Consider the following 12,320-nt stretch of genomic DNA (forward strand, 5'->3'; position numbering starts at 1 on the left):
ACAACCCGGCGTCCAGGCACCTGCCCAGATGCAACACAAGCAAGCACACAGCCCAAAAATAAAACATAAAAGCCTCAGCAAAAACAAATCCCCAAAGGCACCACATTTTTTTTTTTAGCTTGCATATTTTTTAATGAAGTAAAAAAATGGAAAATAAGATAAAGAGACACGCCACTGAAGTTGTCAGCTTGGCACAGATCTCCACAGTGCAAGTCACCGTGCAATTGGCAATTGCAGACACTCGTCCCCCTGCACCCCCCCACAACGTGAGCCTAAGAAAGCAGCAGATGAAAAGCACACGACCAATACAGCACAAGCAACAGAATAACAGCACTGCAGCTCCCCGTGCCCGGGTTTTAGCTGGGAATGGGTGAACTGGTATGGTTAAAATGAGAACTCAACAGGCTTGACATGTCCAAATTAAGAACAGTGATGATAACACAGTCCCCTTGAGAACTGCACCTTAAACACACCCCCAAGCCCAGAGATCATTTTGGGAGCTTTAAACGTTTTCTTTCCATGTCACGTCTCTGTGCTCTGGGGTCCCAGCCCGGGTGGCAGCAGCAGCAGTGACTGACACTGGCAGAAGCTGCTCTTGGTGGCTGCTGGCACAGCCAGAGGCCAGAAAGATTGGCAAACCCAGCCGGAACCTGGCCTCAGGATTTCTTGCCCTTCTTTTTCATGCCCTTCCCTAAAAGCCACGGCAAAGGGAGAGTGGGAAGGTTGGGTGCTTGTCAGCTTCAAACCCCAGGGCTTTCACCCACTGAGAGCTTCTGCAAGCAAAGCTCCTGTTGTCCCTGTAAGCAGGTGCCTCCTTATTCTCTGCCTTACGTTTATACACATTTACATAGAGAGATATTTGATAAACATTTTGTATGAAAATAAATATTTTATCTGTGTTTTAAGGACCATTGTCACTCTCATCTATTCACCTGCTATAATGTTATGTCTTGTCTTTCTCCTTGACAACCCTGTTTCCATTGCATTCCTAGAGACACCATCTCCCTGCCTCGTGGGGCAGCAGAAAGCCCCCCAGGAGGTAGGGACGGACCCTTTGCCAGCTCCTCTTTTACCGGGCTGACTGCCTGGGTTTGGCTTGTGCTAGTGAAATTTAGGAGGAAAATGCTTCCCTTTACAGCACCTGTTTCTTGGTAGAAAAAAATAAAATTAAATTAAAAAATCATCTTCCTCTTGGAAACACTTTAAAAAGAGCAAGGCTTTCACATCCCTTCCGGGACTCTCAGATAAGAAATATATTTATAGATAGCACTGTTTATATAGATATAGGTATAGGTTTTATTTAATTTTATTACCAACCCAACATTTCAATTTGCAGCCATTGATGTAATTCATGACATACTCTTGTTTTTGTTTGTTTGTGTTCCTTAAAAAGAAATGCACTTCAAATGAAAAGGGTGCCCTTTTGCCTGTCTGGTTTTCCAAGGATGTGCTGGAGGTGACGCAGGGCTCCCGGGGCAGGCGGCAGCTCTGAAGCCCGTACCTTTCCACGGACCGACGGCTGCTCGTGAGACGTGGGCGCTGCGAGCATCGGGATGGCAGCCGAGTGAAACAGCAGCCGTGACACAGCTCAGGCTGGCTATGTGGGACAATACCAGCACACTTTTGGGCTTCCCTGTTGTTCTCCTGCCTTTATTTCCCTGTAGTTTTGGTGTGGCATTCTCAGGAGCTGGATAGCACCGAGGCTGAGGGTCACTGCTGCACGAGGGGGTGACGGGTGGGGACAGGGACCCTGCTCCTCCTCACAAACCTGTGTATTTAACTCAGCCTAGAAGGACAACGCTCTGGAGACACCGCAGAGGCTTCCTGCTCACACCGGTAGGCCAGGGCAGCACGTTATCACAGGGCTCCACTCCCACCTCTGGGAGGAGGACCACCGCACCATCATCGGGGAGCCTGTGCCAGCTTCCCCGCGCCCCCCGGCAGGCTAGTTCTGTGCAGCTGCTTATTTCCTTACCGTTTGTACATGAACATAATTTTCTCTCCCTGCAGTACAACGAGCTCAAAGTTAATTGTACGAAGAGAAATGCCATAGTCAAAATATACATGACACGTATTATATTCGAGGGTTGGGTTGTTTGTTTGTTTCCTCTTTTTTTTTTTTTTTTTTTTTTTTTTCTTAGCCCAGGCAGGTGATTGAGATGCTACATGCTCCAGCCTTCATCACGGAACTCGTGTGTGTGTGTACGTGTTTGTGTGTGTTTGTATTAAAAATATACCAGTCTTGTGATGCTCTTAAAAAAGAAAGAAATGGAAGGAGGTGGGGGAGGAAATGGGTGAGAGTGAAAAAGTTCTTTCATGGTGTCAGTCTTTTGTGGCTTCAAAAAATACATGTTCGATTCCAGCACTGACGGCAGCTTGAAGCTTTAGATTTTAAACTTGTTACATTTTCCGTTTAAGTAGTAAAAAAGAAAAAAAATATATCAAGCTATGTGGGGGGCCCCCCCCCCCCCCCCCCCCCAAACCAAAAAGCAATAAGCAAAAGAAAAAGAAATATAAATCAAATTCCTGATCAGACTTCTGCAATTCCCAAACAGTAAAAACAAGAAAGCGTCTCCTTACGGTGGAGGGGTGCTCAGGAGAACGGGAACAAGAACCTGCAGGAGAGGAGGCCGTTAAGAGATGGCTGAAACTTCTTAACCTCATTGACTGGGGTCAGTGGCTGGGTTTACTTTGTTTTGTTTTGTTTTATTTAAACACTTTCCATTGTCGCCCTTTTTTTTTTTTTTTCCTTTTGTATCATTTTCGGGGTGTTTTTGTGGATTTTGTTTGTTTGTTTGTTTTCGTTCTGTGAGGGTTTTGCCCATCCCGGCACCCAGCTGTCCGACTGTCCGGGCAGCGGACTGACAGCCGTCCCTCCTGGTGAAACCGTGCTTCAAGGGCCGGTGTCCCGTGAGGTAACGGAGGAGGGGGTCCCTCCCCCGGCAGCACCGTCCCCCCACCGCCTAAAACCCCTTGATGTAGCAATAGGCCTCCAGGGTGGCAAAAAGGATGTACAGCAGCCACAGGCTGACAAAGAGCAACGTCGTGGCCAGTTTGCAGCCCCGGGGGCCGCCCAGCTCCCCCCCAAGGTGGGGCCGCCGGCGGTAGAGGAGGACACTGATGCAGATGAAGGCGAAGATGGTGAAGAGGGTGACGGAGAAGGCCAGGGTGCCAGCCGACACCTGGAACTCCTGCCCCTGTGACGCCCAGTAGATGGCTGCCACCGACCACGCCAGCCCAATGCCCAGGAAGACGTTGACGGCGTTGCTGCCCGTGACGTTGCTGATGGAGGCGTCGGCGTACACATCCTGGATGGCTGCAGCTTTGCTGGCGAACGTGTCTGCAGGGCAAGGCGGGAAGGAGGAATCACTGGGGTCCAACAAAAGAAATGGGCAACCCCCCGCCTGAGGCACAAGGGAGGCTCACGCATGCCACCTGAGCTGGGACACAGATCCCGACCCTCTCTGGACCACCCTCTCCCGCCCCACAGCCTCCCCACCTGGTACGGAGGTGCCGAAGGCTACAAACACGACAGCGGTCACCGAGTCCTTGAGACCGATGGTGCAGCCAAAGTGGGAGGCGAGGTCGCCGATGACGGCCGTGAGCATGCCGATGATGAGGATGGAGACAACGAAGCAGGCCCAGCCATTGCAGTACTCGGTGGGGGGCACGCAGGCAAACAGCACCTTCCAGAAGACGGTCAGGAAGTGCATCACGTAGTCGAAGCAGGACGGCAGGCGCTCTTCACCCGACTCGTCCTCATCTTCATCACCCGCTGCAAGCAATGTGGAAGAAGAGGTCTGTCTCGTGCGATGGAGCATCTATGTGGCCACCCGCCCCTCCTCCAGAGCACGGGTTGATTGCCAGCATGGTCCCCGCAAGAAGCTTCACATCTGTGTGAGGGTATCAGCAGCAGCGCCTTGGAGGGGTCCCTCCTTAGCCTCATGGGGCAGGTCAGCCCAGAGGCTGGAAGCACTGCTGGTTTTTGTGTGGATAGAGGATGATGGAAATAAATTGAGGAAAGAAAAAGTAAGTAGGGAGTATGGGGCAGATAGCAAGGGAAAGGGAGAGATGGAGAAAGGAAGCTGTCCTGGGAAAAAGCATTGCTCCAAGGATGGAGACACTGTTTCCACAGGAGCAGTTTCTTTTAATTGCTAGAAAGAAGGAAAGTGAATACCCTGCATCTCTTCTTTCACTTCAATGAAGCCCTTCTGGCTACTGGTTAGAGACCACCACGTACCCAACAGCGGGGCATCCCTGACAAGGCAGATGCTGTCTGCTGAGCCCAGACACAGCTCATCCCGGGCTGGGGATGCTGGTGTGGGTTTGCTGATCTCCCCCTCACCTGCACTGACGGTAATGGCCTCCATAAACTGGTCCCTCCAGGAATGTGTCCCTACAACCAAAGCCAGGTTTGTCTTCTTTATCAGCTTGTCCACGGTGCTCTGTTGTGGGGAAAAAAAAAAAAAAAAGATGCTCAACAATTAAACCACCAGCTCGTGGGCAAGGTGGTCCCTTCCCAAACTGTGGAGGTGCCACAGGCTGTATCCTACCAGCCAGCTCCATGCCTGGAGTTGGGCCCACCCATACTTCCCCCACAAGTGACCCATACTTCACAAGAGTCTGCTTGTTTGCTGCCCCTTACTCCAAAGCTCCTCTTTCCCTCACCCCTGCCTCACTAGGGACAGCTTTGCTCCTGCCCTCTCCTGCATGCTGGTTTCTGCTTGTGCTCCCTTGTCTTCCTCCCTTCACCTCTGCCTACCAGCAGCTACATCCACTCCATTGCATTGCACACTCCTTTTCCTCTTCCAGCAGACTTTTCCCTGTACACGTGGCCACCCTCTGCCTCCTCAGTGCTGCTCTCCAGGGCTGCTCTTCCCTGCCACGCAGCTGTCTCCTCCTGAAGACCCCTGGGACAGCCACTGACCTTGAACTCATAGGACTCCTCAATGATGACTTCTAGTTTGGGATGTTCACCAAGGATTGGTTTGCCCATCTCTGCAATCCTCTTGGCTTCCTCCTCTTCGACCGTCAGCTTCCTCTCAGCCACCTCTGCAAAAGCAAGGTCAACACTAAGCTGCACCCAGTGGCCCTCGAGCACCAGAAGGCCTGGGGCCTTCTGCAGCCCCTGCGCAGCTCACTAAGCTCACGCAGGGACGTGGGGGTCACTGTGGGGTGCTGGGCCACAGAAATAAAGGCCCAAGATTTCTGTGTATTGGTTAGTCACTGAGAACATATATATCATGGTCTTATTAAAAAAAAAAAAAAAAAAAAAAAAAAAAAAAACATTTCCTTGGCCTGCATTGGTGCTCTTGGATGACATAGGCATGCTCCCTGGCTTGAACGAACAAGAGAGAGAATCTTTTTGTTCCCCTCTGATTAAAAGATCACTGTTGGCACTCTGTGCCGCTCAGTGCTCGAGCTAACCCTCAGAGAGACACAGTCACAACCACACGCGCACACACCTACACGTGGATATGTACACATTCACTTGGAAAAATGAACATGAAGTAAGTCAGGAACCAAGTAGGTTTTTGCTTTCACAGTACTGGATGCTTAGTTTCTGCTGGAGGAAAGTTAAGTGTCCCAGGTCAGCAGCTGCCACCCTGGGACTGCCCATGAGGCACAGTACACTGGGACAACAGCTGATGCCCCAGCAAAACAGCAACAAGTCTGGAGAAGTGCTGGTTGCCCAAACAGGATGGAGAAACCCAGCCAGGGGGAAGGGTGTCCTTTCCCACCCACACAGCCAAGCATAGGCACGCGTCAGGGGCTGCCTTAACATCTCAGGAAAAGCTGGGCTCCTCTGGCTTGCCTGTGCCTGACCCGTGTGGGTGTACAGGCTGCAGCACACCGCCTAGCTGAGCTGGCGTAGGAGCTGCAAAACCTGGGGAGGTACCACAACAGAACAGCATCTCGTTCTGCCTGAGCCGTGGGCCAGATGTTGCCTGAGGCTTCCTGTAGAGTTTACAAGCACCCCAGGTAATGCCTCAGATATGATTAATCCCATGTGGAGTCAAGCAGATCTCACCAAAAATCAGACAGAAAAAAATATAACCCCCCGGTGGAATCTAGTTATAAACTCTGCCTTCTCTTCATCAGCCCTGCTAGATTGATTGCAGAGACTGTAAGCCTTGCAGGACTTGCAGAGTTTATAAAATATATAAGAACTCCTATGTCAGGTGGCATTACTATATCCCATCACAGAGGCAGAAACAACTACATCCATCATTTGAAATCAATGAAGTACATCAAAACCATCACTGCCTACCACCAACACCACCTACAGCGGATTTGGGAATCCCCAGAAGTTTACGAATCCTGACAAAGACAGAGGAGCAGAGCAGCTGGAGCAAGGCAGGATGGCAGAGGGGCAGAGGGCGACTGCAGGCAAAGGCCAAGCAGCCACAGAGGGGGGGAGGCGGCTGAGCTGGAGGTGAACCTGGACAAAATGTTCTGCCTTATGTTACATTTGGACTGATGATCACTGAGGAAAAAATTCCAACTACTTATATTCACTTAAGCATTTAACATCAGTTGCCACAGTATGTCCTCGTCTCACCCCACCTGAGCCCCACCACAGTCTGCAGCTCAGGAAGGAGGCACCCCCAGCTCTGCAGGGGCCCAGCATGGCAGAGAGCCCAGCATGTGCTGCTGTCTGCTGACACTGCTTTGAGGAAGGAGCACAGCAGCCATCCCAGCAGGGCTGCAAAGCCCGGACTCGGTGACAATCTGACTCACTACACCCGTCCCAGGGAAGTACCTTCATCTGAAAAACTACAGGTCGCAGCTGCCAGCACAGCCCCTTGGGCTGCAGCCCACCAGCTGCAGTCACACAGCATAGAAAGTCAGTCAGAGCTGCCTGAAAACTGGTAATCTCAGACTGAATTTCCCTAGGTTAACAATCACAGGAGAAGCTCTACAACAAAGTCTCAGTCCCCACTTTAACTGATTGGACAAAAGCCTTTGACCTGGTAAGACAACACTGAGTCTCGTGCAAATATTAGCCATCTTCAGACAGGTCCGTAAGTGCCCTCACTGCAGAATATGCTCTCCTCCCTGTAGGGAGCAGCATCAAACATGGACTTATCTCAGAACCTGTCACCTCACTCGTGCTGTTTGATGTACCTGTGCCAGGCAGGGCAGTGTGAGATCTGAAGCCCTCCTCTGAGGAGGACCTGCCCGCTCTCTTCTGACTGCATGCCAGGCCCCAAGCTGTGGGGCTGCATGTGTCCATGGCTGGTGGCAGGACTTCAGCTGCTGGCAGTTGGCTTTATTGCCCCCACAAGCCACTTGCAGCTCACCTACTGATTTGATGAAAATGGCAAGTGCTTGCCAGATAACTCTTAGAAGAGAGAGAATGGACAGGTCCATGTCCAGCAGTGGACAGAGAGCTTCGGTGATCCCTGGACCAGGCACAGTGCAGCCGCTTGGTGCAGGCACTGCAGGGAGAGCATCTAGAAATCAGAAGTAAAGGTGTTGGTGCCTACCACAGCACTGAAGGGCTGTGGGATGTGCACTGTTCAGAGGACACCTTGTCAGCAGAAGTGCCACCAGAGGCACCTTCAAGCCCAAGGCCACTTCAGGTGAAGGGATGAGCTGACCAGAGATGGACCTGTGGCCTGCTGACAGCATGCCCATGGAGACCTGAGTAATGGAGACTCTGCTGTCACTATGTAGCTATGAATACAGCAAACTGGGGCACAGAATGGAGGCATGGTCACCCAAGAAGGCACGTCAAGATCTCCTGTGGGGACAGTTAATTGAATACTGCTCCAAATCTGAGCCTTTCAAATGCTAGGTGCAAGCAAACAGCAGGGGAACAGGCATAGGCAGCATGTTCAACTGGGTAGCTCACAGAAATAATAAGAGAGGAAGCTTACAAATAATGTAAAAAGGAGGTGATTCCTGCATGACTCATTAAAAAGTGGAAATATTTGCAAATGTGCAACCTGCTACACCAAGTACAGAAACCTAACAAACTTCAAAGGTGATTTTGAAAATGCTTAACCTGAGTCTTTTTACCCCAATGGGAGATACAACCTGAACCTGTGGAGTCTGTCTGTTCCGATGGGATGCTGAGGACTGAGTTGAGCCCCATGTGCAGAGACACACATGCTGAAAGGGAATAAACTGTTACAATGTCCCAGCAGCACAGCACACCTCAGGGAAGGGGACAGCAAGGTCCCAAGGCCCTTGCCTCATGGTTACAGCCATACTAGCACACTAAACAAGGCCAGGGTATGGGCCCAGACATCAGCAGGACCAAACAGTGACTTTGGTGACTGTGGTCCAGTGCCAGCAGGAAGGATGGAGGTCTCCCACACTGTGCTCAGTGCAAGTCCCTGGTCCCTGTGAGAAGTCAGAGGTATCCCTCTCACATGGGGCTGCTGAGAGGTTGCAGACTGGCTATCCTCAGCATGAAGTCTCCCAAAAGGTCTGATGTGCTAGAGGAGAGCTCACAAACTTATGTCCTGTACAAACATCTAGTGGCCAGAACACTCACCCAGTGCAACAGGGACCTGATTCCTCATAGATTTGATACCTAGATGGATGCTCCTGAATTTCAGGGGAGCCCCTTACCCAGCAGCACTGCGGGAGGCTGCTGCCTCTGCCAAAACCATGGGGCATGCCCTTCCTCCCAAGGAAACAAGTGTGGAGATGGGGTCGTGAGGGCTCCTCCAGGAAGCAGGAACAGGTGAGGAGTGTCACACAGCGCCCAGGTGTGCCAGCCTGCAGAGACCACCAAGGGCTGGGACAAAGAAAGCACAGGAAGAGGGTGGACAGGAGAGACAGGCTTAATTTGGAAGGTCAAGTCTGCCAAACTGCAGCTTAATTCTTAACTAGCATGATTTCTGTTTGTATCAGCACCAGCACCTGCTCTTCAATGTGGATTGCACCCTGTGTTGACTCCCAGCTGTCAACCCCAGTTAAACCTGATGAGGTCTGGGTATGCCTGGCAGGAACAAGAGCTCACCAGGGCCTCCTGGGCTGCTGTCACCTCCTCCCTGGGAAGGGGAAGGTGGGGGTAGTGGGGTCCCCTAAACCCTGCCTGCACTGGAGTGTAGGTCTGTGTGGCCATCAGGTGATAACAGCCCACCCAGGCTACAGGAGATGTGCAGGCTGCTCAGGTGGTGCCAGCTGGGGCTTGTGCACCAGGTACTGCATGCAGGTACCTGCTCCTTGTGCCAGGATGCTCATCAGGAGATGCTACCAGCAGGGGAGAGCAGCAGGGGTGGTAAAGCAAGGGCAGGAAGGACAATGCAGCCCACATTTGCCCATCCTGCAGCAATGGCCTCAGCTCATACCCAATGCTTCCCTGCAGGAAGTGAGGGAAGGTTTTTGGTTAAATTCCTCCATGCTCCCAGTTGTTCCGCTCCATTCAGATTCAGCCCAGCACTAAGGTGGGGCAGACGAGGGAGCCAGCAGCTCCTGGTCACAGTCCCACCCCTTGCCTTGGGCATGCCCCTGCCGTGCTCGTTCCTTGGCTTGCTCACCCGCATGAGAATGATGTGCTCCTGCAGGGACACCCTGGGACTTCATCTGCAGTTATCTGCAAAGTGCTTTCATATCTCCACGTGACAGGCAGTTTCTTGGGCTGAAAATGCTGTAAACAGATCCCCTCTTCCTGTTATTTCTCCCTGAGGAAAGGGGAAAGCAGAGCAGTTTCCACACCATGCACTGCCCCTGGCAGGTACTACCTGAATGCTTGCTTGCTCAAGTCCCTACAGGGCACTGGGAGCTGGACATTGCCTGTGGCCCGCTGGACACAACATAAATCAGAGGTAGATAAAGCCTGTTTCCACAGCTTTTGTGCTGAAGCAGGCAACAGCAAGGCCCTGTAACGCTGCTAGAGAGGTAGATCCCTATCACCTAGGAAATGCTGCAAGACTACCAAGCAGCTATGGGCTGGTTTGTATTCCCTGTCACTTGCTGAATAAATTGGATTAAAACCAGCAATGTATTCATGAAAGACTTCTCTGAAGGCCATTTCGCACCCCTCGAGCTATCTCGTATCCATCCGTTTCTGGAGTGGGCATGGATCTGCACGAAGGTCACCCCTTCTGGGGACTGCGCTGCTAGGAAGAAATTAAAATGACAATTAAAATGGGATTTTTGTTGTGGCTCAATAAAATACAATCCCAGCTAAACAAAGTAAGCACTGAGCATGAATGAGCTCCTCTCTCCAGAGGGCTGTCAATCCGTCAGTCACAACTGGGGAAGACTGCTGGCTAAAAGACACGCTGGCTTTGGAGGTTAGCATACTGATGTGCCCTTTAAAGAAATACACACGCATACAGCCTGTGCCGCTTTCTAAAAATGGGAGGAATCTGCTTACTTAGCCCTGAAAGCTATTTTTGAGGCGTGATGCACCCAGTATACATGCCCTAGTGTCCTTAATGCTAACTGAGAAACTGTGCACCCACGAGAGGAGGGCTAACACGCGGCTAAACCACAGGACAGGGAGCCGTGCGTTATTTCACTGCTGGCTCTGCTCTAAGATCAATGTTGATGTGACCGTCCCCGACAGCTCTGCTCCCCAGCCTTCCCACTGCAAAGTGGACATCGGCCATGCAGCTACACATACGGAGAGGGGGCTCATGAGTTTCAATGCATGAAGAAACACATTTACAAATATTTTCCTGGATTTGGCTGAATATGTGGAAGTGAGGGTAGATAAGTAGCTAATGTTTTGATAATTCCTCATACCTTTAAGGATCTGAACATCCTGAGCCCAAGTACTAGGGACAACTGGTATCAAATATTTGCCTATATAAAGAGTATAGAGGGAGGTCAGTGCCGGTGCCAACGCAAAAGGTTATGCTTCAGAGAAGGTAAAAAACTACCGGGTGTGACTGTCCAGTCACCCCGCAGCCACCCTGAACTGCTCCAGTTCTCTGTAGCCCCCACAGCTGGCACCAGGCATTTTGTGAGGGAAAGCTTTCAGGTTTACAGCCTTCCATCAGGGTGGAGGAGGGCCAGGCAGCGGCAGAGGGGCACAGAAGATGCTCCGGGAGGGAGAGGACCGACAGATTGCACCGAAATGCTCAGCCAAGCCATTTTCACAAAGATTCCTGCGCTTCCATGTAACCTAAATCTAACATGACACAGACTAAATGAGAACGTCACTTCTCTCCCCGCTTATTAGGCATGATGGCTGCTGAGTGACACCCCAGCGTGCGCTCTGTCTGAGCCCAGACCCCAGCCGAGCGCCCGCCGTGTGCCCCACAGGCACCCCAGCAAGGAGGGTGGCGGGGGGCTGGCACCCCAGAGACCTCCCTCCGTCACGGACAGAGAGGAAGCTTTTCTCTGTTGCTGGAGAGCAACTTTCCTTAGCTGGCGACCACGTCATCCGGTAACAGCTGCCAAAAGCAATCAGGCCGGATCACAACAGCGGGAGAAAGTTGTATTATTTTAATACAGATTATTTGGTTCCTGAGGTTCCGATCAAATTAGGCAGCTACTGAATTAAAGCAATGAAATTACTGTGAAGGAGGCCGTGCTCAACTTATTTCCAGTCCTCCTGGACCTGAAGAAGTAACAAAGGAAGCCATCCAAACTGCTTGGAGGAGGTTTCCATAACACCCTAAGCTGATATTTGAGGACCTGGGGATTTCTGTCTGCCACTAGCAATTTCCTAATTAGCCTCATCTCCTGTGGGCTCAGGCCATTCCCTGCACAGCAGCCTTGGCATCCTCCTAAAAGTCTCAGAGACAGAAGCTTGCACTGCAAAGACACCGCTCCCTTGGTTTGCAGCACAGCTCAGGTGTTTTGAACAGACACAATCAGTGCCTTAAATCCACCTGAAGCAAAAACTTCTGCTAAATCCCCTGGCCTATGGCAAGCCAAAGGAGCACACAGATCTTTTCGGGGGTTGTAAAGCTGTGCCTGCAAGCAGCTCCCCACCATCACCGCAACCTGCTGCAGGACTCACAGCTTCTAAATCTGGGGGGGATTGTTTTTCAAGTCTGCATGCAAACCTGCCAGCTCCTCCCTGCACCCTGCGTGCCTGTTGACAAATGTTTCTTCAGTGCAAATTCAACTGTAATCATACCTGGAATTGAAAGAGTGAGAAAAATACAGGATGCCAAGAGAGACCGGCAAGGTGGGGATTTCAGGCAAAGAGGTGGGATTCAGTACTAATAAATGTAAAATCCTACCGTGATAGGAGGCGAGGAGCACAGAGCCAGAGCTGGGGTGGAGGGGAGCGGTGCTGATGTGCATCACATCCTAGCAGTGCTATTGGCACGGGGTGCCCCCCAGGGACAGGCGATGGGGACCCCCCAAGTGCCTGCCCCAGCCAAGGAGCTCCACAACCA

General features: G+C 51.5%; 1 protein-coding gene across 10 annotated transcripts in view; it reads right to left on the reverse strand.

Annotated features, from left to right (window-relative positions):
* Window positions 1-682: 682 nt before the first annotated feature.
* The window catches only part of SLC8A3 (solute carrier family 8 member A3), a 99,744-nt gene continuing 88,106 nt past the window's right edge, over window positions 683-12,320 (reverse strand). For 7 of the 10 annotated variants that reach the window (XM_035328913.1, XM_035328919.1, XM_035328920.1 and 4 more), the window contains 4 exons: window positions 4,928-5,052; window positions 4,335-4,445; window positions 3,500-3,767; window positions 683-3,340 (listed from right to left, as the gene is read on the reverse strand). In XM_035328913.1, the coding sequence (XP_035184804.1) occupies window positions 2,964-3,340; window positions 3,500-3,767; window positions 4,335-4,445; window positions 4,928-5,052 (881 nt within the window). In that variant the 3' untranslated portion in view covers window positions 683-2,963. Of the gene's footprint in view, window positions 3,341-3,499; window positions 3,776-4,334; window positions 4,446-4,927; window positions 5,053-12,320 lie in introns of all 10 variants that reach the window. The other 3 variants (XM_035328921.1, XM_035328918.1, XM_035328916.1) reach the window with 1 other exon arrangement.

This window comes from Oxyura jamaicensis, chromosome 5, assembly GCF_011077185.1.
Source record: "Oxyura jamaicensis isolate SHBP4307 breed ruddy duck chromosome 5, BPBGC_Ojam_1.0, whole genome shotgun sequence".
Classification (NCBI taxonomy): domain Eukaryota; kingdom Metazoa; phylum Chordata; class Aves; order Anseriformes; family Anatidae; genus Oxyura; species Oxyura jamaicensis.